Source organism: Spinacia oleracea, chromosome 4 (genome assembly GCF_020520425.1).
Source record: "Spinacia oleracea cultivar Varoflay chromosome 4, BTI_SOV_V1, whole genome shotgun sequence".
Taxonomy (NCBI): domain Eukaryota; kingdom Viridiplantae; phylum Streptophyta; class Magnoliopsida; order Caryophyllales; family Amaranthaceae; genus Spinacia; species Spinacia oleracea.
This window is the reverse complement of record NC_079490.1, coordinates 158,818,952-158,844,439: the sequence shown is the minus strand read 5'-3', so window position 1 is coordinate 158,844,439 and position 25,488 is coordinate 158,818,952. Positions and strand designations below refer to the sequence as shown.

General features: G+C 38.6%; 1 protein-coding gene across 1 annotated transcript; it reads left to right on the top strand.

Moving 5' to 3' along the window:
• The first annotated feature begins 12,527 nt into the window (after positions 1-12,527).
• On the top strand, positions 12,528-23,593 carry LOC110784777 (uncharacterized). Its single transcript, XM_056842508.1, has 4 exons — positions 12,528-12,959; positions 17,897-18,256; positions 22,606-22,656; positions 23,195-23,593. Exons 1-4 carry the CDS (start codon positions 12,528-12,530, stop codon positions 23,591-23,593), a joined length of 1,242 nt encoding a protein of 413 aa, XP_056698486.1.
• The last annotated feature ends 1,895 nt before the right edge of the window (positions 23,594-25,488 follow it).

Genomic DNA, 25,488 nt, shown 5'->3' with positions numbered 1-25,488 from the left:
TCAGTTGAACTCTGAAACCGAGGAACACCTCTGGACATAATAAGGATGACAACTCTTACCTTATGTTCAAGAGCAAGCATCGAGCGACAAAGGAATTAGGAAATGCACACTTGTCCCTAAGGACAAGTGGGAGACTGAAGGAAATAATGCCCTTGGTCCAAGTATGCATTCTATGTTAAGTCTAATAAATGCGGTTCAGTATTAATTAACAAGTTAATAATTCAGTGAGATCAAGTGAGCTGAATGCCTAGCTAGAGGCCGCTTCAGTTCAAGTGGAATTAATGATATTAATCCACAGCTTACTCTTGACTGAACCCGTAGGGTCACACAAATAGTACGTAAACGGATCAAGTATTTAATGGCATTAAATACTCCATCTATGAATATTCGGAACCGACGGATCTTGGTTTCAGTGGGAGCTAAGATCGTCACAGGCAAGGAATGAATACTCCGGAAACGATGATATTGCCGGAAACGGAAATATGGATCGTATCGGAAATATAAATATTATCCAAGTCGTAGATGTTGCCGGAAACGGAAACATGGTACGTGTCGGAAAATATTATCGGAAATGGAAATATTGCCAGAATCGGAAATATTGCCGGAAACGGAAATATTGTCAGAATCGGAAATATTACCGGAATCGGAAAATAATTCCGGAAACGGAAATATTAAATATTTGTTCGAAACGGAAATTAATTCCGGAATCGGAAATATTAAATATTGTTCGTATCGGAAATGAATTTCGGAATCGGAAAATTTAATCGGAAGCGCATCATACGAATAAGCATCGGACGAGGCCTGCCGGACGAGGCCCAGCACGAAGCCAGGCCATCGCCCAGCAAGCCAAGCGCGCCGCACAAACAGCCATGCCAGGCCCAGCGCAAGGCCAGGCCCAGCAGGCTGCGCGCAGCGCGCAGCGCGCACAGCACGCGCAGCACGCGCAGCGCGCAGCGCGCACAGCGCGCACAGCACGCGCAGCGCGCAGCGCGCGCGGGCGCTGAGTGGGCTGCTGCTCGCGCGCACGCATGGGGCCCATCGTGGCTGCCGTGCGTGTGTGTGCAAGTGTTTGTGTTCGTGCACGTTTCCTAAAACATGCAGAGTTCGGTTAATGATTAAATTCCTAATTCTATTTGATAAATTAATTAAATTAGAGTTCTTGTAGGATTCTAGGTTTAATTAATTTGTATCTGAATAGGATTTCGATTCCCTTTCCATACCGCTATAAATATGAGGCTAGGGCTCACAATTTATAACACAAGTTTCAAAGTATTCAAAGTGAGTTTTTGAGAGAAAAATTCAGTCACACATTTGCCTATAAAGTGCCGAAAATAATAGTACCTTAAGGGCGATTCTAGTTGGTCAATCTTAAGGCGGATCCGGACGTGCTGTGGACTATCTACGGAGGGACGACACTTGGAGTCCTAAAGACTTGTTCTTGTTCGGTTCGGGCGCAGCTAGGGAAGGCACGCAACAAAGAGTATGCATCTAATCTATGCTAAATGATTATGTGTAAATAATATGTTTTCCTGGGTTTATGGTTTTTCCGCATGATTTATGAATTGTCATATGTATCATAACCTAACACTTCGAACTCAGGGCACCCGTTCATGGTAAGTCAAATGCTTGCGAATCCCCTTTGAGGAAAAAATCAGACATTGTCAATAGGACTTGGCACTTAACCAAGGCTCACCCTACTCAGACATATGACACGGGCATCTAAAATCGAAATCTAAAAGCACCATTAATGGGGAAACATAATAGCAACTGGGGGCTAAAAAATTGAAATGAAAAGCTAGGGAAAGAACTAAGTATACCTTGACCTTTTGTGCAGACATACACCAAGTAAGTTCCTCAACTCTTCAATCTCTGTCTGTAAATAAATTAGTGGAATTATTGATAGAAACCCTAGACAATTTTAAAAATCTTAGCGTAATAAAGGCTCAAAGTGACAAGGCAATGGAACTTAGCAAAGAAGACATAACCTACCTCAATAATGTTAAATCTGATGTACATGGTAAGTTCTTTCAGTTGCTTGACAGGAACACCTCTCTTAAAGACTCTTTCGAAAGAGTTAAAATTGTATATATTACTTTTGATGAAGCTGGAAATCTTGATGAAGTTCAGGAACAGGAAGATTTCGAAATTGGTTTAATTCGTTTTACAGATAATTATGAGGAAATCTCTCCTAGAAGACATCAAAATGAAATAGCAGATCCACAAACACAAGAAACTGCTACTAACCAAGAAGTTCCTGTAAGAAGAAATCCAAGAGCTCCTGATCCTGAGGAACCAGAAAATGCAGATCCTGAGGAACTAGAAAATGCTGATCCTAAGGAACCAAAAAATGCTGATCCTGAGGAACCGGAAGAAGATCAAGAAACTTCTGATGCAGAGGAACAAGGATCTCAGGAAACAGAAGGAACTGAGGAGACCTTAGATGTTCCAGTGGCACAATTTCAACCTAAGCCCTGGAAACATCAAAGTTTTCACCCAATGGATCTGATTATCAGAGACATTAGGAAAGGAACTCAAACGAGGTCTCAACTAAGGAACTTCTGTGCTTTTCATGTGTTCCTCTCCACAATCGAGCAAAGGAACCACACTGAAGCTTTGGAAGATGCTGATTGGATCACTTCCATGCAAGATGAGTTAAATGAGTTCCAAATGAACAAGGTATGGCATCTGGAACCCAAACCAAAGAATCAGAAGGTCATAGGATTGAAGTGGGTGTTCAGGAACAAGCTTGATGAACATACAACGATCATCAGGAACAAGGCAAGGTTAGTAGTCAAAGGCTACAATCAACAGGAAGGTATTGATTTCAAAGAAACTTTTGCACCTGTTGCTAGATTAGAAGCAATTCGTACATTAATTGCTATTGCAGCCTTTATGGGATTCAAGTTGTATCATATGGACGTCAAATGTGCTTTTTAAAATGGTTTTCTTAAAAAAGACGTCTATGTGGAACAACCCCCCGGTTTTGAGATTCCCGAATTTCCGAACCACATCTATAAGCTTGACAAAGCTCTGTATGGGTTAAAGCAGGCTCCTAGATCGTGGTACGAGAGACTATCCAAGTTTCTTTTACAAAATGATTTTAAACGAGGAAGAATTGATAAAATTCTATTTTTAAAATCAAAAGGATCTGACTCACTAGTTGTAAAAATTTACATTGATAATTTACTGTTTGGTTCAACTAATGAAAGTTTGTGCAAGGAACTTGCAAAGTAAGCAAGCAGAGAGAAGCACGAGAAAATGAGATTGGAACTCGGAATGATCAAGATAAGATAAGTAAGCAGGACAGTTCCTCACGAGGTATGACTTTTATAGATTTATGCATAACTACTGTATACCATTATAAATACATGTGCGTAAAGCATAACTGAAGTTTACCATTGTTAAGGAACAACCGAATATTTAGAATTAAAATATGTAGTTAATTACTCAGTAATATGAGATACGTGATTGAATTAGTTTCACTAAAATAGGAGGATCATGGATATATTCTTTTTGTTACAATTTTTTTTCATCTTTTATTTTTCCACAAATTATTTTTATTTTTTTTATTTCTTTTTATATATCCATATTTTTTTTATTTATTCTATTAAATTTTGTTTTTTCTAAAATTAAAAGCTAATGGATCACACATATGGATCTCTCGTACCCAAAGCACCCACAAATTACATCTCATCAATTCCATCACCACAAACCCTAAAACTCAAAAATCCCCAAATTCAAACCCTTACAATGAAAATCCTCAAATTGAAACCACCACCACCACCATCACCGGGGGCCGGACCCAACGGGCCACGACCACCGGCAACCTCAACTCGACGAGCGGACTCGCCCAGCAAATCAACCGGACCTGACCGGAAAATCGATTGAGCCAGCCGCGAATCCTAGCGTCGAACCGGCCGCGAACCCCCACTTTCGCCCTTCTACCCAGCCACGAACCACCGCACCTTCCCCCTCCACAACCAGCGATCCTGACGACAACCCTAACCCATCGATGACAGCCCTATCGTCGCCGACTCTCACCCCACCACTTCCGACATCAGCCCTCACACCGCCCGCTCAGATCGCGAAGCATCTCCACACCACCCAGACCCTACCGCAAATCCCACACCAAACCCCACACCAAACCCGTCAACGAACACCACACCCACCCCCGACCCGAATCCCACCTTCACCACCTACTCTCTCTCTCTCTCACCTATTCGACGCAAGACAGCAAGGAAGAGCCCCAAAAAAAAAACAAAAAACTTGGCTTGTTAATTATTATGTTTTATATTCGAATTTAGTACGTTGGAACTTAACTTTGAGGCTAACTTAGTTTGCCAACCGTTGATCGGAGGGCGCTATAATCGGTATATATTAGTACTGTATTTTTCTACTTTTTGTTAATGCCAACAGGGGGAAATGAATGCAAACTTAACTTAAATTGATCACTTGAGTCCGTCTCACTACTCTCTTCTCGATGTAAGCTAATTTTTTTGTTAAATTTTGGTTTTCGTTTTCAATTTTATTTCGTTTATTAAAATCAATTTTGCTTTTCCTTAATTTCAATTTCGGTAGCTTAAATTGATTTTCATAAATCTACTTTATTGTTTTGTTTTATATTTATGCTAATTGATTATAATTATATTTAGTGAAAGTTTGCTTTTGTTGTCATCACCAAAAAGGGGAAATATTATTGACCCTAAAGTTTTGATGATGACACATCAAACTCCTAACAATTGGTTAAGTTATGTTGCATAATAGGTTCCGAGATCCTTAGAGGGAGAATGCTAAGTTAAGGAGATCCTGAGTTGGATAAACTAAGAAACGTGGAATATAAGCAAGTAATTGATCCATGTCAGACACTACATTGAAGAAATAATCATTAAGCAAGTTTACAAAGGCGAGATCCTTAGGCGAGTTCCTAAGGCGAGATCCTTATATATTATGTGGATCCTCGATGTTCTAGAGAAGGAACAAATTGGGAAGACTTCGAGTGAAGCTTCTAAAGGTGCAACAAGAAGACTACAACATATGACTTTATGTTTAGGATTTATGTAAGTATTTAATATTGTTTATACGTAATTTGGAACGAAAGGAACCTAAGTATTTTGGTACGTTTTAAATTGAAATATATTAACTGTAATTATAAAAGAGTTTTAAGTTGGAAAATCTTTGTTAATAAATAAAATGAATTTAATTAATAAATGTAAACATAGGATTCTGTTTTCATTCTCCTTGTTTCTCAAGCAAAAGATTTTCCATGATCCTTAAAACCCTCCCACGTATTTCTGTTTAAACGTGGAAGTAATGTTTTGATTTGGTCTCCCTGTTTCTATCCAACTATGCCCATGTTACTGAGCAGTAACAATTAGTGGGCAGTTGAGGAGAATATGGGTATCCAACCCTAAGTAAAACTCCTCTATAAAAGGAGAAGAGTTTTGGCTTTTCAAAACACAATTGATTTCTACAAAATCTATCTTAAAGAGCTTAAACGTTTTAAATGAATCAGTTGGCAAAATAGAGTGTTCCATGAGTTCCTTATTACTATTTGCTTTATTACGTACTAGAATCTATCTATCATATTGTATTTTGGGTATAAGGATTGAGTGATCCTTGAGTGACTTAGAGTTAAGTCAAAGAGAGAAAGAGCGACTTAGAGTTAAGTCAAAGAGAAAAGGAGCGACTTAGAGTTAAGTCAGAGAGAGAAAGAGTAGCACAGTAATCGAAGGGGATTGCTGTGGGGAACTCGTGTTCGAGAGGAACTCGAGTTAAAGAGTGTATTTGTAATAGAGTTATTGCATTAATACAAAAGAGTAGTGAGGTTCTTCTTGATTAGGGTCAAGAAGGTTCCTCAGTTTTATATCTTTCTCCGCTTATTGTTCTCAGTCTCTTTATTGTTTAAATTCCGCAAGAAACTTACCCAAGTTCCCAAGAAACAATTCACCCCGCCTCTTGTCAAGTGTTCCTACTAAACTATCAGTTGGTATCAGAGCAGGATCTCACAAAAATATAGGAAACCCCGTTGAGAAAAAGTTCCTGGAAAGTCTGAACGATTACGAGAAACTCGAGGAAGGTTATTCCACTCAAAGACCTTCAATGTTCAACGGGAAATTCTACACCTACTGGAAGAACAGGATGGAGATCTATATCAAGGCAGAGAACTATCAAGTGTGGCGAGTCATAGAAGCTGGCGATTTCGAGGTAACAACGACCAATGCTCAAAATGAGGTAGTTCCTAAACCTATGTCTGATTTTGCTAAGGAAGATTTTGAGAAATTTGAAATCAATGCAATGGCTGTGAAAATCTTACATTGCGGCCTTGGACCTCACGAACACAACAGAGTTATGGGTGCAAGAGTACAAAGCAAATTTGGGATCTCCTTCAAATAACTCATGAAGGAACTAATGAGGTCAAACGTTCAAAAATTGATTTTTTAATGTGTAAGTATGAACGTTTCGAAATGCAACCAAGAGAAACAATACAGGAAATGTTTACTCGTTTCACTAACATTACTAATGAGCTAGTTTCTCTTGGAAGAATTATTCCCTCTGATGAACAGGTTAGGAAGATCCTAAGGAGCATGCCACAGGATGATAGATGGAGAACCAAGGTCACGACACTGTTTGAAACAAAGGACTTCACCAAATTCAACATTGAACAATTGGCGGGATCCTTGATGACTCACGAATTACATCTAGGAGCAGCTGTTCCTGAGAACTGAGGCCTTGCTCTCAAGGCTGAGGAACAGGAGGACTCAGAACCTGATGAAGATGAGGTTGCTACGTTGGTAAGAAGAATGAAAAGATTTTACAGGAACTCTAAACTTGGAAATCTAAGAGGAAGGAACTCAATGAGAAAACCAAGCGGTTCCAAGTCAGACCAAGGATGTTTCAAGTGCGGTGATTCTGACCATCAAATCAAAGACTGCCCTCAGTGGGAAAATGAAAAAGGGAAAGGATCAATACAAGGAAAGATTCAACAAATCCACCTTTTCCAAGCCCAACTTCAAGAAGGCAATGATCGAAGCTTGGGAAGAAGCCACTGACTCGGAAGAAGATGAGGATCAACTAGAAGAAACAACAAACCTTTGTCTTATGGAAAAGATCGATGAATCAACCCAAGATCCATCAAGTGAAGTAAGTTCCTCAACTCTTCAATCTCTGTCTGTAAATAAATTAGTGGAATTATTGATAGAAACCCTAGACAATTTTAAAAACCTTAGCGTAATAAAGGCTCAAAGTGACAAGGCAATGGAACTTAGCAAAGAAGGCATAACCTACCTCAATAATGTTAAATCTGGTGTACATGGTAGGTTCTTTCAGTTGCCTGACAGGAACACCTCTCTTAAAGACTCTTTTGAAAGAGTTAAAATTGTATATATTACTTTTGATGAAGCTGACAATCTTGATGAAGTTCAGGAACAGGAAGATTTCGAAATTGGTTTAATTCGTTTTACAGATAATTATGAGGAAATCTCTCCTAGAAGACATCAAAATGAAATAGCAGATCCAAAAACACAAGAAACTGCTACTAACCAAGAAGTTCCTGTAAGAAGAAATCCAAGAGCTCCTGATCCTGTGGAACCAGAAAATGCAGATCCTAAGGAACCAGAAAATGCTGATCCTAAGGAACCAGAAAATGCTGATCCTGAGGAACCGGAAGAAGATCAAGAAACTCAGGAAACAGAAGGAACTGAGGAGACCTTAGATGTTCCAGTGGCACAATTTCAACCTAAGCCCTGGAAACATCAAAGTTTTCACCCAATGGATCTGATTATCAGAGACATTAGGAAAGGAACTCAAACGAGGTCTCAACTAAGGAACTTCTGTGCTTTTCATGTGTTCCTCTCCACAATCGAGCAAAGGAACCACACCGAAGCTTTGGAAGATGCTGATTGGATCACTGCCATGCAAGATTAGTTAAATGAGTTCCAAAGGAACAAGGTATGGCATCTGGAACCCAAACCAAAGAATCAGAAGGTCATAGGATTGAAGTGGGTGTTCAGGAACAAGCTTGATGAACATACAACGATCATCAGGAACAAGGCAAGGTTAGTAGTCAAAGGCTACAATCAACAGGAAGGTATTGATTTCAAAGAAACTTTTGCACCTGTTGCTAGATTAGAAGCAATTCGTACATTAATTGCTATTGCAGCCTTTATGGGATTCAAGTTGTATCATATGGACGTCAAATGTGCTTTTTTAAATGGTTTTCTTAAAAAAGACGTCTATGTGGAACAACCCCCCGATTTTGAGAATCCCGAATTTCCGAACCACATCTATAAGCTAGACAAAGCTCTGTATGGGTTAAAGCAGGCTCCTAGATCGTGGTACGAGAGATTATCCAAGTTTCTTTTACAAAATAATTTTAAACGAGGAAGAATTGATAAAATTCTATTTTTAAAATCAAAAGGATCTGACTCACTAGTTGTACAAATTTACATTGGTAATTTACTGTTTGGTACAACTAATGAAAGTTTGTGCAAGGAACTTGCAAAGTAAGCAAGCAGAGAGAAGCACGAGAAAATGAGATTTGAACTCGGAATTATCAAGATAAGATAAGTAAGCAGGACAGTTCCTCACGAGGTATGACTTTTATAGATTTATGCATAACTACTGTATACAATTATAAATACATGTGCGTAAAGCATATCTGAAGTTTAGCATTGTTAAGGAACAACCGAATATTTAGAATTAAAATATGTATTTAATTAGTCAGTAATATGAGATACGTGATTGAATTAGTTTCACTAAAATAGGAGGATCATGGATATATTCTTTTTGTTACAATTTTTTTTCATCTTTTATTTTTCAACAAATTATTTTTATTTTTTTATTTCTTTTTATATATCCATATTTTTTTATTTATTCCATTAAATTTTATTTTTTCTAAAATTAAAAGCTAATGGATCACACTTATGGATCTCTCGTACCCAAAGTACCCACAAATTACATCTCATCAATTCCATCACCACAAACCCTAAAACTCAAAAATCCCCAAATTCAAAACCTAACAATGAAAATCCCCAAATTGAAACCACCACCACCACCATCACCGGCGGCCGGACCCAACAGGCCACGACCACCGGCAACCTCAACTCGACGACCGGACTCGCCCAGCAAATCAACCGGACCTGACCGGAAAATCGAATGAGCCAGCCGCGAATCCTAGCGTCGAACCGGCCGCGAACCCCCACTTTCCCCCATCTACCCAGCCACGAACCACCGCACCTTCCCCCTCCACAACCAGCGATCCCGACGACCACCCTAACCCACCGATGACAGCCCTATCATCGCCGACTCTCACCCCACCACTTCCGACATCAGCCCTCACACCGCCCGCTCAGATCGCGAAGCATCTCCACACCACCCAGACCCTACCGCAAATCCCACACCAAACCCCACACCAAACCCGTCAACGAACACCACACCCACCCCCGACCCGAATCCCACCCTCACCACCTACTCTCTCTCTATCTCACCTATTCGACGCAAGACAACAAGGAAGAGCCCCAAAAAAAAAACCAAAAAACTTGGCTTGTTAATTATTATGTTTTATATTCGAATTTAGTACGTTGGAACTTAACTTTGAGGCTAACTTAGTTTGCCAACCGTTGATCGGAGGGCGCTATAATCGGTATATATTAGTACTGTATTTTTCTACTTTTTGTTAATGCCAACAGGGGGAAATGAATGCAAATTTAACTTAAATTGATCACTTGAGTCGGTCACTATTCTCTTCTCGATGTAAGCTAATTTTTTTGTTAAATTTTGGTTTTCGTTTTCAATTTTATTTCGTTTATTAAAATCAATTTTGCTTTTCCTTAATTTCAATTTCGGTAGCTTAAATTGATTTTCATAAATCTACTTTATTGTTTTGTTTTATATTTATGCTAATTGATTATAATTATATTTAGTGAAAGTTTGCTTTTGTTGTCATCACCAAAAAGGGGGAATATTATTGACCCTAAAGTTTTGATGATGACACAGCAAACTCCTAAAAATTGGTTAAGTTATGTTGCATAATAGGTTCCGAGATCCTTAGAGGGATAATGCTAAGTTAAGGAGATCCTGAGTTGGATAAACTAAGCAACGTGGAATATAAGCAAGTAATTGATCCATGTCAGACACTACATTGAAGAAATAATCATTAAGCAAGTTTACAAAGGCGAGATCCTTAGGCGAGTTCCTAAGGCGAGATCCTCATATATTATGTGGATCCTCGATGTTCCAGAGAAGGAACAAATTGGGAAGACTTCGAGTGAAACTTTTAAAGGTGCAACATGAAGACTACAACATATGAATTTATGTTAAGGATTTATGTAAGTATTTAATATTTGTTTATACGTAATTTGGAACGAAAGGAACCTAAGTATTTTGGTACGTTTTAAATTGAAATATATTAACTGTAATTATAAAAGAGTTTTAAGTTGGAAAATCTTTGTTAATAAATAAAATGAATTTAATTAATAAATGTAAACATAGGATTCTGTTTTCATTCTCCTTGTTTCTCAAGCAAAATATTTTCCATGATCCTTAAAACCCTCCCACGTATTTCTGTTTAAACGTGCAAGTAATGTTTTGATTTGGTCTCCATGGTTCTCTCCAACTATGCCCATGTTACTGACCAGTAACAGTTAGTGCGTAGTTGAGGAGAACATGGGTATCCAACCCTAAGTAAAACTCCTCTATAAAAGGAGAAGAGTTTTGGCTTTTCAAAACACAAATGATTTCTACAAAATCTATCTTAAAGAGCTTAAACGTTTTAAAAGAATCAGTTGGCAAAATAGAGTGTTCCTTGAGTTCCTTATTACTATAAGCTTTATTACGTACTAGAATCTATCTATCATATTGTATTTTGGGTATAAGGATTGAGTGATCCTTGAGTGACTTAGAGTTAAGTCAAAGAGAGAAAGAGCGACTTAGAGTTAAGTCAAAGAGAAAAGGAGCGACTTAGAGTTAAGTCAGAGAGAGAAAGAGTAGCACAGTAATCGAAGGGGATTGCTGTGGGGAACTTGTGTTCGAGAGGAACTCGAGTTAAAGAGTGTATTTTTAATAGAGTTATTGCATTAATACAAAAGAGTAGTGAGGTTCTTCTTTATAAGGGTCAAGAAGGTTCCTCAGTTTTATATCTTTCTCCGCTTATTGTTCTCAGTCTCTTTATTGTTTAAATTCCGCAAGAAACTTACCCAAGTTCCCAAGAAACAATTCACCCCCCCTCTTGTCAAGTGTTCCTACTAAACTATCAGTTGGTATCAGAGCAGGATCTCACAAAAATACACGAAACCCCGTTGAGAAAAAGTTCCTGGAAAGTATGAACGCTTACGAGAAACTCGAGGAAGGTTATTCCACTCAAAGACCTCCAATGTTCAACGCGAAATTCTACACCTACTGGAAGAACAGGATGGAGATCTATATCAAGGCAGAGAACTATCAAGTGTGGCGAGTCATAGAAGCTGGCGATTTCGAGGTAACAACGACCAATGCTCAAAATGAGGTAGTTCCTAAACCTATGTCTGAATTTGCTAAGGAAGATTTTGAGAAATTTGAAATCAATGCAATGGCTGTGAAAATCTTACATTGCGGCCTTGGACCTCACGAACACAATAGAGTTATGGGGTGCAAGAGCGCAAAGAAAATTTGGGATCTCCTTCAAATAACTCATGAAGGAACTAATGAGGTCAAACGTTCAAAAATTGATTTATTAATGTGTAAGTATGAACGTCTCGAAATGCAACCAAGAGAAACAATACAGGAAATGCTTACTCGTTTCACTAACATTACTAATGAGCTAGTTTCTCTTGGAAGAATTATTCCCTCTGATGAACAGGTTAGGAAGATCCTAAGGAGCATGCCACAGGATGATAGATGGAGAACCAAGGTCACGACACTGTTTGAAACAAAGGACTTCACAAAATTCAACTTTGAACAATTGGCGGGATCCTTGATGACTCACGAATTACATCTAGGAGCAGCTGTTCCTGAGAACTGAGGCCTTGCTCTCAAGGCTGAGGAACAGGAGGACTCAGAACCTGATGAAGATGAGGTTGCTACGTTGGTCAGAAGAATGAAAAGATTTTACAGGAACTCTAAACCTGGAAATCTAAGAGGAAGGAACTCAATGAGAAAACGAAGCGGTTCCAAGTCTGACCAAGGATGTTTCAAGTGCGGCGATTCTGACCATCAAATTAAAGACTGCCCTTAGTGGGAAAATGAAAAAGGGAAAGGCAAGGGAAAGGATCAATACAAGGAAAGATTCAACAAATCCACCTTTGCCAAGCCCAACTTCAAGAAGGCAATGATCGAAGCTTGGGAAGAAGCCACTGACTCGGAAGAAGATGAGGATCAACTAGAAGAAACATCAAACCTTTGTCTTATGGCTTGAATCAACCCAAGATCCATCAAGTGAAGTATGTTCCTCAACTCTTCAATCTCTGTCTGTAATTAAATTAGTGGAATTATTGATAGAAACCCTAGACAATTTTAAAAATCTTAGCGTAATAAAGGCTCAAAGTGACAAGGCAATGGAACTTAGCAAAGAAGACATAACCTACCTCAATAATGTTAAATCTGATGTACATGGTAGGTTCTTTCAGTTGCCTGACAGGAACACCTCTCTTAAAGACTCTTTTGAAAGAGTTAAAATTGTATATATTACTTTTGATGAAGCTGACAATCTTGATGAAGTTCAGGAACAGGAAGATTTCGAAATTGGTTTAATTCGTTTTACAGATAATTATGAGGAAATCTCTCCTAGAAGACATCAAAATGAAATAGCAGATCCACAAACACAAGAAACTGCTACTAACCAAGAAGTTCCTGTAAGAAGAAATCCAAGAGCTCCTGATCCTGAGGAACCAGAAAATGCAGATCCTGAGGAACCAGAAAATGCTGATCCTAAGGAACCAGAAAATGCTGATCCTGAGGAACCGGAAGAAGATCAAGAAACTTATGATGCAGAGGAACAAGGATCTCAGGAAACAGAAGGAACTGAGGAGACCTTAGATGTTCCAGTGGCACAATTTCAACCTAAGCCCTGGAAACATCAAAGTTTTCACCCAATGGATCTGATTATCAGAGACATTAGGAAAGGAACTCAAACGAGGTCTCAACTAAGGAACTTCTGTGCTTTTCATGTGTTCCTCTCCACAATCGAGCAAAGGAACCACACTGAAGCTTTGGAAGATGCTGATTGGATCACTGCCATGCAAGATTAGTTAAATGAGTTCCAAAGGAACAAGGTATGGCATCTGGAACCCAAACCAAAGAATCAGAAGGTCATAGGATTGAAGTGGGTGTTCAGGAACAAGCTTGATGAACATACAACGATCATCAGGAACAAGGCAAGGTTAGTAGTCAAAGGCTACAATCAACAGGAAGGTATTGATTTCAAAGAAACTTTTGCACCTGTTGCTAGATTAGAAGCAATTCGTACATTAATTGCTATTGCAGCCTTTATGGGATTCAAGTTGTATCATATGGACGTCAAATGTGCTTTTTTAAATGGTTTTCTTAAAAAAGACGTCTATGTGGAACAACCCCCCGGTTTTGAGAATCCCGAATTTCCGAACCACATCTATAAGCTAGACAAAGCTCTGTATGGGTTAAAGCAGGCTCCTAGATCGTGGTACGAGAGATTATCCAAGTTTCTTTTACAAAATAATTTTAAACGAGGAAGAATTGATAAAATTCTATTTTTAAAATCAAAAGGATCCGACTCACTAGTTGTACAAATTTACATTGGTAATTTACTGTTTGGTACAACTAATGAAAGTTTGTGCAAGGAACTTGCAAAGTAAGCAAGCAGAGAGAAGCACGAGAAAATGAGATTTGAACTCGGAATTATCAAGATAAGATAAGTAAGCAGGACAGTTCCTCACGAGGTATGACTTTTATAGATTTATGCATAACTACTGTATACAATTATAAATACATGTGCGTAAAGCATATCTGAAGTTTAGCATTGTTAAGGAACAACCGAATATTTAGAATTAAAATATGTATTTAATTAGTCAGTAATATGAGATACGTGATTGAATTAGTTTCACTAAAATAGGAGGATCATGGATATATTCTTTTTGTTACAATTTTTTTTCATCTTTTATTTTTCAACAAATTATTTTTATTTTTTTATTTCTTTTTATATATCCATATTTTAATATTTATTCCATTAAATTTTATTTTTTCTAAAATTAAAAGCTAATGGATCACACTTATGGATCTCTCGTACCCAAAGTACCCACAAATTACATCTCATCAATTCCATCACCACAAACCCTAAAACTCAAAAATCCCCAAATTCAAAACCTAACAATGAAAATCCCCAAATTGAAACCACCACCACCACCATCACCGGCGGCCGGACCCAACAGGCCACGACCACCGGCAACCTCAACTCGACGACCGGACTCGCCCAGCAAATCAACCGGACCTGACCGGAAAATCGAATGAGCCAGCCGCGAATCCTAGCGTCGAACCGGCCGCGAACCCCCACTTTCGCCCATCTATCCAGCCACGAACCACCGCACCTTCCCCCTCCACAACCAGCGATCCCGACGACCACCCTAACCCACCGATGACAGCCCTATCGTCGCCGACTCTCACCCCACCACTTCCGACATCAGCCCTCACACCGCCCGCTCAGATCGCGAAGCATCTCCACACCACCCAGACCCTACCGCAAATCCCACACCAAACCCCACACCAAACCCGTCAACGAACACCACACCCACCCCCGACCCGAATCCCACCCTCACCACCTACTCTCTTTCTATCTCACCTATTCGACGCAAGACAACAAGGAAGAGCCCCAAAAAAAAAAACAAAAAACTTGGCTTGTTAATTATTATGTTTTATATTCGAATTTAGTACGTTGGAACTTAACTTTGAGGCTAACTTAGTTTGCCAACCGTTGATCGGAGGGCGCTATAATCGGTATATATTAGTACTGTATTTTTCTACTTTTTGTTAATGCCAACAGGGGGAAATGAATGCAAATTTAACTTAAATTGATCACTTGAGTCGGTCACTATTCTCTTCTCGATGTAAGCTAATTTTTTTGTTAAATTTTGGTTTTCGTTTTCAATTTTATTTCGTTTATTAAAATCAATTTTGCTTTTCCTTAATTTCAATTTCGGTAGCTTAAATTGATTTTCATAAATCTACTTTATTGTTTTGTTTTATATTTATGCTAATTGATTATAATTATATTTAGTGAAAGTTTGCTTTTGTTGTCATCACCAAAAAGGGGGAATATTATTGACCCTAAAGTTTTGATGATGACACAGCAAACTCCTAAAAATTGGTTAAGTTATGTTGCATAATAGGTTCCGAGATCCTTAGAGGGATAATGCTAAGTTAAGGAGATCCTGAGTTGGATAAACTAAGCAACGTGGAATATAAGCAAGTAATTGATCCATGTCAGACACTACATTGAAGAAATAATCATTAAGCAAGTTTACAAAGGCGAGATCCTTAGGCGAGTTCCTAAGGCGAGATCCTCATATATTATGTGGATCCTCGATGTTCCAGAGAAGGAACAAATTGGGAAGACTTCGAGTGAAACTTTTAAAGGTGCAACATGAAGACTACAACATATGAATTTATGTTAAGGATTTATGTAAGTATTTAATATTTGTTTATACGTAATTTGGAACGAAAGGAACCTAAGTATTTTGGTACGTTTTAAATTGAAATATATTAACTGTAATTATAAAAGAGTTTTAAGTTGGAAAATCTTTGTTAATAAATAAAATGAATTTAATTAATAAATGTAAACATAGGATTCTGTTTTCATTCTCCTTGTTTCTCAAGCAAAATATTTTCCATGATCCTTAAAACCCTCCCACGTATTTCTGTTTAAACGTGCAAGTAATGTTTTGATTTGGTCTCCATGGTTCTCTCCAACTATGCCCATGTTACTGACCAATAACAGTTAGTGCGTAGTTGAGGAGAACATGGGTATCCAACCCTAAGTAAAACTCCTCTATAAAAGGAGAAGAGTTTTGGCTTTTCAAAACACAAATGATTTCTACAAAATCTATCTTAAAGAGCTTAAACGTTTTAAAAGAATCAGTTGGCAAAATAGAGTGTTCCTTGAGTTCCTTATTACTATAAGCTTTATTACGTACTAGAATCTATCTATCATATTGTATTTTGGGTATAAGGATTGAGTGATCCTTGAGTGACTTAGAGTTAAGTCAAAGAGAGAAAGAGCGACTTAGAGTTAAGTCAAAGAGAAAAGGAGCGACTTAGAGTTAAGTCAGAGAGAGAAAGAGTAGCACAGTAATCGAAGGGGATTGCTGTGGGGAACTTGTGTTCGAGAGGAACTCGAGTTAAAGAGTGTATTTTTAATAGAGTTATTGCATTAATACAAAAGAGTAGTGAGGTTCTTCTTTATAAGGGTCAAGAAGGTTCCTCAGTTTTATATCTTTCTCCGCTTATTGTTCTCAGTCTCTTTATTGTTTAAATTCCGCAAGAAACTTACCCAAGTTCCCAAGAAACAATTCACCCCCCCTCTTGTCAAGTGTTCCTACTAAACTATCAGTTGGTATCAGAGCAGGATCTCACAAAAATACACGAAACCCCGTTGAGAAAAAGTTCCTGGAAAGTATGAACGCTTACGAGAAACTCGAGGAAGGTTATTCCACTCAAAGACCTCCAATGTTCAACGCGAAATTCTACACCTACTGGAAGAACAGGATGGAGATCTATATCAAGGCAGAGAACTATCAAGTGTGGCGAGTCATAGAAGCTGGCGATTTCGAGGTAACAACGACCAATGCTCAAAATGAGGTAGTTCCTAAACCTATGTCTGAATTTGCTAAGGAAGATTTTGAGAAATTTGAAATCAATGCAATGGCTGTGAAAATCTTACATTGCGGCCTTGGACCTCACGAACACAATAGAGTTATGGGGTGCAAGAGCGCAAAGAAAATTTGGGATCTCCTTCAAATAACTCATGAAGGAACTAATGAGGTCAAACGTTCAAAAATTGATTTATTAATGTGTAAGTATGAACGTCTCGAAATGCAACCAAGAGAAACAGTACAGGAAATGTTTACTCGTTTCACTAACATTACTAATGAGCTAGTTTCTCTTGGAAGAATTATTCCCTCTGATGAACAGGTTAGGAAGATCCTAAGGAGCATGCCACAGGATGATAGATGGAGAACCAAGGTCACGACACTGTTTGAAACAAAGGACTTCACAAAATTCAACTTTGAACAATTGGCGGGATCCTTGATGACTCACGAATTACATCTAGGAGCAGCTGTTCCTGAGAACTGAGGCCTTGCTCTCAAGGCTGAGGAACAGGAGGACTCAGAACCTGATGAAGATGAGGTTGCTACGTTGGTCAGAAGAATGAAAAGATTTTACAGGAACTCTAAACCTGGAAATCTAAGAGGAAGGAACTCAATGAGAAAACGAAGCGGTTCCAAGTCTGACCAAGGATGTTTCAAGTGCGGCGATTCTGACCATCAAATTAAAGACTGCCCTTAGTGGGAAAATGAAAAAGGGAAAGGCAAGGGAAAGGATCAATACAAGGAAAGATTCAACAAATCCACCTTTGCCAAGCCCAACTTCAAGAAGGCAATGATCGAAGCTTGGGAAGAAGCCACTGACTCGGAAGAAGATGAGGATCAACTAGAAGAAACATCAAACCTTTGTCTTATGGCTTGAATCAACCCAAGATCCATCAAGTGAAGTAAGTTCCTCAACTCTTCAATCTCTGTCTGTAATTAAATTAGTGGAATTATTGATAGAAACCCTAGACAATTTTAAAAATCTTAGCGTAATAAAGGCTCAAAGTGACAAGGCAATGGAACTTAGCAAAGAAGACATAACCTACCTCAATAATGTTAAATCTGATGTACATGGTAGGTTCTTTCAGTTGCCTGACAGGAACACCTCTCTTAAAGACTCTTTTGAAAGAGTTAAAATTGTATATATTACTTTTGATGAAGCTGACAATCTTGATGAAGTTCAGGAACAGGAAGATTTCGAAATTGGTTTAATTCGTTTTACAGATAATTATGAGGAAATCTCTCCTAGAAGACATCAAAATGAAATAGCAGATCCACAAACACAAGAAACTGCTACTAACCAAGAAGTTCCTGTAAGAAGAAATCCAAGAGCTCCTGATCCTGAGGAACCAGAAAATGCAGATCCTGAGGAACCAGAAAATGCTGATCCTAAGGAACCAGAAAATGCTGATCCTGAGGAACCGGAAGAAGATCAAGAAACTTATGATGCAGAGGAACAAGGATCTCAGGAAACAGAAGGAACTGAGGAGACCTTAGATGTTCCAGTGGCACAATTTCAACCTAAGCCCTGGAAACATCAAAGTTTTCACCCAATGGATCTGATTATCAGAGACATTAGGAAAGGAACTCAAACGAGGTCTCAACTAAGGAACTTCTGTGCTTTTCATGTGTTCCTCTCCACAATCGAGCAAAGGAACCACACTGAAGCTTTGGAAGATGCTGATTGGATCACTGCCATGCAAGATTAGTTAAATGAGTTCCAAAGGAACAAGGTATGGCATCTGGAACCCAAACCAAAGAATCAGAAGGTCATAGGATTGAAGTGGGTGTTCAGGAACAAGCTTGATGAACATACAACGATCATCAGGAACAAGGCAAGGTTAGTAGTCAAAGGCTACAATCAACAGGAAGGTATTGATTTCAAAGAAACTTTTGCACCTGTTGCTAGATTAGAAGCAATTCGTACATTAATTGCTATTGCAGCCTTTATGGGATTCAAGTTGTATCATATGGACGTCAAATGTGCTTTTTTAAATGGTTTTCTTAAAAAAGACGTCTATGTGGAACAACCCCCCGGTTTTGAGAATCCCGAATTTCCGAACCACATCTATAAGCTAGACAAAGCTCTGTATGGGTTAAAGCAGGCTCCTAGATCGTGGTACGAGAGATTATCCAAGTTTCTTTTACAAAATAATTTTAAACGAGGAAGAATTGATAAAATTCTATTTTTAAAATCAAAAGGATCTGACTCACTAGTTGTACAAATTTACATTGGTAATTTACTGTTTGGTACAACTAATGAAAGTTTGTGCAAGGAACTTGCAAAGTAAGCAAGCAGAGAGAAGCACGAGAAAATGAGATTTGAACTCGGAATTATCAAGATAAGATAAGTAAGCAGGACAGTTCCTCACGAGGTATGACTTTTATAGATTTATGCATAACTACTGTATACAATTATAAATACATGTGCGTAAAGCATATCTGAAGTTTAGCATTGTTAAGGAACAACCGAATATTTAGAATTAAAATATGTATTTAATTAGTCAGTAATATGAGATACGTGATTGAATTAGTTTCACTAAAATAGGAGGATCATGGATATATTCTTTTTGTTACAATTTTTTTTCATCTTTTATTTTTCAACAAATTATTTTTATTTTTTTATTTCTTTTTATATATCCATATTTTTTTATTTATTCCATTAAATTTTATTTTTTCTAAAATTAAAAGCTAATGGATCACACTTATGGATCTCTCGTACCCAAAGTACCCACAAATTACATCTCATCAATTCCATCACCACAAACCCTAAAACTCAAAAATCCCCAAATTCAAAACCTAACAATGAAAATCCCCAAATTGAAACCACCACCACCACCATCACCGGCGGCCGGACCCAACAGGCCACGACCACCGGCAACCTCAACTCGACGACCGGACTCGCCCAGCAAATCAACCGGACCTGACCGGAAAATCGAATGAGCCAGCCGCGAATCCTAGCGTCGAACCGGCCGCGAACCCCCACTTTCGCCCATCTACCCAGCCACGAACCACCGCACCTTCCCCCTCCACAACCAGCGATCCCGACGACCACCCTAACCCACCGATGACAGCCCTATCGTCGCCGACTCTCACCCCACCACTTCCGACATCAGCCCTCACACCGCCCGCTCAGATCGCGAAGCATCTCCACACCACCCAGACCCTACCGCAAATCCCACACCAAACCCCACACCAAACCCGTCAACGAACACCACACCCACCCCCGACCCGAATCCCACCCTCACCACCTACTCTCTCTCTATCTCACCTATTCGACGCAAGACAACAAGGAAGAGCCCCAAAAAAAAAAAACAAAAAACTTGGCTTGTTAATTATTATGTTTTATATTCGAATTTAGTACGTTGGAACTTAACTTTGAGGCTAACTTAGTTTGCCAACCGTTGATCGGAGGGCGCTATAATCGGTATATATTAGTACTGTATTTTTCTACTTTTTGTTAATGCCAACAGGGGGAAATGAATGCAAATTTAACTTAAATTGATCACTTGAGTCGGTCACTATTCTCTTCTCGATGTAAGCTAATTTTTTTGTTAAATTTTGGTTTTCGTTTTCAATTTTATTTCGTTTATTAAAATCAATTTTGCTTTTCCTTAATTTCAATTTCGGTAGCTTAAATTGATTTTCATAAATCTACCTTATTGTTTTGTTTTATATTTATGCTAATTGATTATAATTATATTTAGTGAAAGTTTGCTTTTGTTGTCATCACCAAAAAGGGGGAATATTATTGACCCTAAAGTTTTGATGATGACACAGCAAACTCCTAAAAATTGGTTAAGTTATGTTGCATAATAGGTTCCGAGATCCTTAGAGGGATAATGCTAAGTTAAGGAGATCCTGAGTTGGATAAACTAAGCAACGTGGAATATAAGCAAGTAATTGATCCATGTCAGACACTACATTGAAGAAATAATCATTAAGCAAGTTTACAAAGGCGAGATCCTTAGGCGAGTTCCTAAGGCGAGATCCTCATATATTATGTGGATCCTCGATGTTCCAGAGAAGGAACAAATTGGGAAGACTTCGAGTGAAGCTTTTAAAGGTGCAACATGAAGACTACAACATATGAATTTATGTTAAGGATTTATGTAAGTATTTAATATTTGTTTATACGTAATTTGGAACGAAAGGAACCTAAGTATTTTGGTACGTTTTAAATTGAAATATATTAACTGTAATTATAAAACAGTTTTAAGTTGGAAAATCTTTGTTAATAAATAAAATGAATTTAATTAATAAATGTAAACATAGGATTCTGTTTTCATTCTCCTTGTTTCTCAAGCAAAATATTTTCCATGATCCTTAAAACCCTCCCACGTATTTCTGTTTAAACGTGCAAGTAATGTTTTGATTTGGTCTCCATGTTTCTCTCCAACTATGCCCATGTTACTGACCAGTAACAGTTAGTGCGTAGTTGAGGAGAACATGGGTATCCAACCCTAAGTAAAACTCCTCTATAAAAGGAGAAGAGTTTTGGCTTTTCAAAACACAAATGATTTCTACAAAATCTATCTTAAAGAGCTTAAACGTTTTAAAAGAATCAGTTGGCAAAATAGAGTGTTCCTTGAGTTCCTTATTACTATAAGCTTTATTACGTACTAGAATCTATCTATCATATTGTATTTTGGGTATAAGGATTGAGTGATCCTTGAGTGACTTAGAGTTAAGTCAAAGAGAGAAAGAGCGACTTAGAGTTAAGTCAAAGAGAAAAGGAGCGACTTAGAGTTAAGTCAGAGAGAGAAAGAGTAGCACAGTAATCGAAGGGGATTGCTGTGGGGAACTTGTGTTCGAGAGGAACTCGAGTTAAAGAGTGTATTTGTAATAGAGTTATTGCATTAATACAAAAGAGTAGTGAGGTTCTTCTTTATAAGGGTCAAGAAGGTTCCTCAGTTTTATATCTTTCTCCGCTTATTGTTCTCAGTCTCTTTATTGTTTAAATTCCGCAAGAAACTTACCCAAGTTCCCAAGAAACAATTCACCCCCCCTCTTGTCAAGTGTTCCTACTAAACTATCAGTTGGTATCAGAGCAGGATCTCACAAAAATACACGAAACCCCGTTGAGAAAAAGTTCCTGGAAAGTATGAACGCTTACGAGAAACTCGAGGAAGGTTATTCCACTCAAAGACCTCCAATGTTCAACGGGAAATTCTACACCTATTGGAAGAACAGGATGGAGATCTATATCAAGGCAGAGAACTATCAAGTGTGGCGAGTCATAGAAGCTGGCGATTTCGAGGTAACAACGACCAATGCTCAAAATGAGGTAGTTCCTAAACCTATGTCTGAATTTGCTAAGGAAGATTTTGAGAAATTTGAAATCAATGCAATGGCTGTGAAAATCTTACATTGCGGCCTTGGACCTCATGAACACAACAGAGTTATGGGGTGCAAGAGCGCAAAGAAAATTTGGGATCTCCTTCAAATAACTCATGAAGGAACTAATGAGGTCAAACGTTCAAAAATTTACTTATTAATGTGTAAGTATGAACGTTTCGAAATGCAACCAAGAGAAACAATACAGGAAATGTTTACTCGTTTCACTAACATTACTAATGAGCTAGTTTCTCTTGGAAGAATTATTCCCTCTGATGAACAGGTTAGGAAGATCCTAAGGAGCATGCCACAGGATGATAGATGGAGAACCAAGGTCACGACACTGTTTGAAACAAAGGACTTCACCAAATTCAACATTGAACAATTGGCGGGATCCTTGATGACTCACGAATTACATCTAGGAGCAGCTGTTCCTGAGAACTGAGGCCTTGCTCTCAAGGCTGAGGAACAGGAGGACTCAGAACCTGATGAAGATGAGGTTGCTACGTTGGTAAGAAGAATGAAAAGATTTTACAGGAACTCTAAACCTGGAAATCTAAGAGGAAGGAACTCAATGAGAAAACGAAGCGGTTCCAAGTCTGACCAAGGATGTTTCAAGTGCGGCGATTCTGACCATCAAATTAAAGACTGTCCTTAGTGGGAAAATGAAAAAGGGAAAGGCAAGGGAAAGTATCAATACAAGGAAAGATTCAACAAATCCACCTTTGCCAAGCCCAACTTCAAGAAGGCAATGATCGAAGCTTGGGAAGAAGCCACTGACTCGGAAGAAGATGAGGATCAACTAGAAGAAACATCAAACCTTTGTCTTATGGCTTGAATCAACCCAAGATCCATCAAGTGAAGTAAGTTCCTCAACTCTTCAATCTCTGTCTGTAATTAAATTAGTGGAATTATTGATAGAAACCCTAGACAATTTTAAAAATCTTAGCGTAATAAAGGCTCAAAGTGACAAGGCAATGGAACTTAGCAAAGAAGACATAACCTACCTCAATAATGTTAAATCTGATGTACATGGTAGGTTCTTTCAGTTGCCTGACAGGAACACCTCTCTTAAAGACTCTTTTGAAAGAGTTAAAATTGTATATATTACTTTTGATGAAGCTGACAATCTTGATGAAGTTCAGGAACAGGAAGATTTCGAAATTGGTTTAATTCGTTTTACAGATAATTATGAGGAAATCTCTCCTAGAAGACATCAAAATGAAATAGCAGATCCACAAACACAAGAAACTGCTACTAATCAAGAAGTTCCTGTAAGAAGAAATCCAAGAGCTCCAGATCCTGAGGAACCAGAAAATGCAGATCCTGAGGAACCAGAAAATGCTGATCCTAAGGAACCAGAAAATGCTGATCCTGAGGAACCGGAAGAAGATCAAGAAACTTCTGATGCAGAGGAACAACGATCTCAGGAAACAGAAAGGAGCTGAGGAGACCTTAGAAGTTCTAGTGGCACAATTTCAACCTAAGCCCTGGAAACATCAAAGTTCTCACCCAATGGATCTGATTACCAGAGACATTAGGAAAGGAACTCAAACGAGGTCTCAACTAAGGAACTTCTGTGCCTTTCATGTGTTCCTCTCCATAATCGAGCAAAGGAACCACAATGAAGCTTTGGAAGATGCTGATTGGATCACTGCCATGCAAGATGAGTTAAATGAGTTCCAAAGGAACAAGGTATGGCATCTAGAACCCAAACCAAAGAATCAGAAGGTCATAGGATTGAAGTGGGTGTTCAGGAACAAGCTTGATGAGCATACAACGATCATCAGGAACAAGGCAAGGTTAGTAGTCAAAGGCTACAATCAACAGGAAGGTATTGATTTCAAAGAAACTTTTGCACCTGTTGCTAGATTAAAAGCAATTCGTACATTAATTGCTATTGCAGCCTTTATGGGATTCAAGTTGTATCATATGGACGTCAAATGTGCTTTTTAAAATAGTTTTCTTAAAAAAGACGTCTATGTGGAACAACCCCCCGGTTTTGAGAATCCCGAATTTCCGAACCACATCTATAAGCTTGACAAAGCTCTGTATGGGTTAAAGCAGGCTCCTAGATCGTTGTACGAGAGATTATCCAAGTTTCTTTTACAAAATGATTTTAAACGAGGAAGAATTGATAAAATTCTATTTTTAAAATCAAAAAGATCCGACTCACTAGTTGTACAAATTTACATTGATAATTTACTGTTTGGTACAACTAATGAAAGTTTGTGCAAGGAACTTGCAAAGTAAGCAAGCAGAGAGAAGCACGAGAAAATGAGATTGGAACTCGGAATGATCAAGATAAGATAAGTAAGCAGGACAGTTCCTCACGAAGTATGACTTTTATAGATTTATGCATAACTACTGTATACAATTATAAATACATGTGCGTAAAGCATAACTGAAGTTAACCATTGTTAAGGAACAAACGAATATTTAAAATTAAAATATGTATTTAATTAGTCAGTAATATGAGATACGTGAATGAATTAGTTTCACTAAAATAGGAGGATCATGGATATATTCTTTTTGTTACAATTTTTTTTCATCTTTTATTTTTCCACAAATTATTTTTATTTTTTTATTTCTTTTTATATATCCATATTTTTTTTATTTATTCCATTAAATTTTATTTTTTCTAAAATTAAAAGCAAATGGATCACACTTATGGATCTCTCGTACCCAAAGCACCCACAAATTACATCTCATCAATTCCATCACCACAAACCCTAAAACTCAAAAATCCCCAAATTCAAACCCTAACAATGAAAATCCCCAAATTGAAACCACCACCACCACCATCACCGGCGGCCAGACCCAGCAGGCCACGACCACCGACAACATCAACTCGACGACCGGACTCGCCCAGCAAATCAACCGGACCTGAACGGAAAATCGAATGAGCCAGCCGCGAATCCTAGCGTCGAACCGGCCGCGAACCCCCACTTTCGCCCATCTACCCAGCCACGAACCACCGCACCTTCCCCCTCCACAACCAGCGATCCCGACGACCACCCTAACCCACCGATGACAGCCCTATCGTCGCCGACTCTCACCCCACCACTTCCGACATCAGCCCTCACACCGCCCGCTCAGATCGCGAAGCATCTCCACACCACCCAGACCCTACCGCAAATCCCACACCAAACCCCACACCAAACCCGTCAACGAACACCACACCCACCCCCGACCCGAATCCCAACCTCACCACCTACTCTCTCTCTATCTCACCTATTCGACGCAAGACAACAAGGAAGAGCCCCAAAAAAAAAAAAACAAAAAACTTGGCTTGTTAATTATTATGTTTTATATTCGAATTTAGTACGTTGGAACTTAACTT

What these genes read in the sequence shown, in the direction of transcription:
- LOC110784777 (XM_056842508.1), top strand. Translation starts at nt 12,528, where the DNA reads ATGGAACTTAGCAAAGAAGACATAACCTACCTCAATAATGTTAAATCT. An exon ending in AAGATCAAGAAACTTATGAT is followed by an intron (nt 12,960 to 17,896) that starts GCAGAGGAACAA and finishes AGGTTCTTTCAG; the next exon opens with TTGCCTGACAGGAACACCTC. An exon ending in AAGATGAGGTTGCTACGTTG is followed by an intron (nt 22,657 to 23,194) that starts GTAAGAAGAATG and finishes AGGTTCTTTCAG; the next exon opens with TTGCCTGACAGGAACACCTC.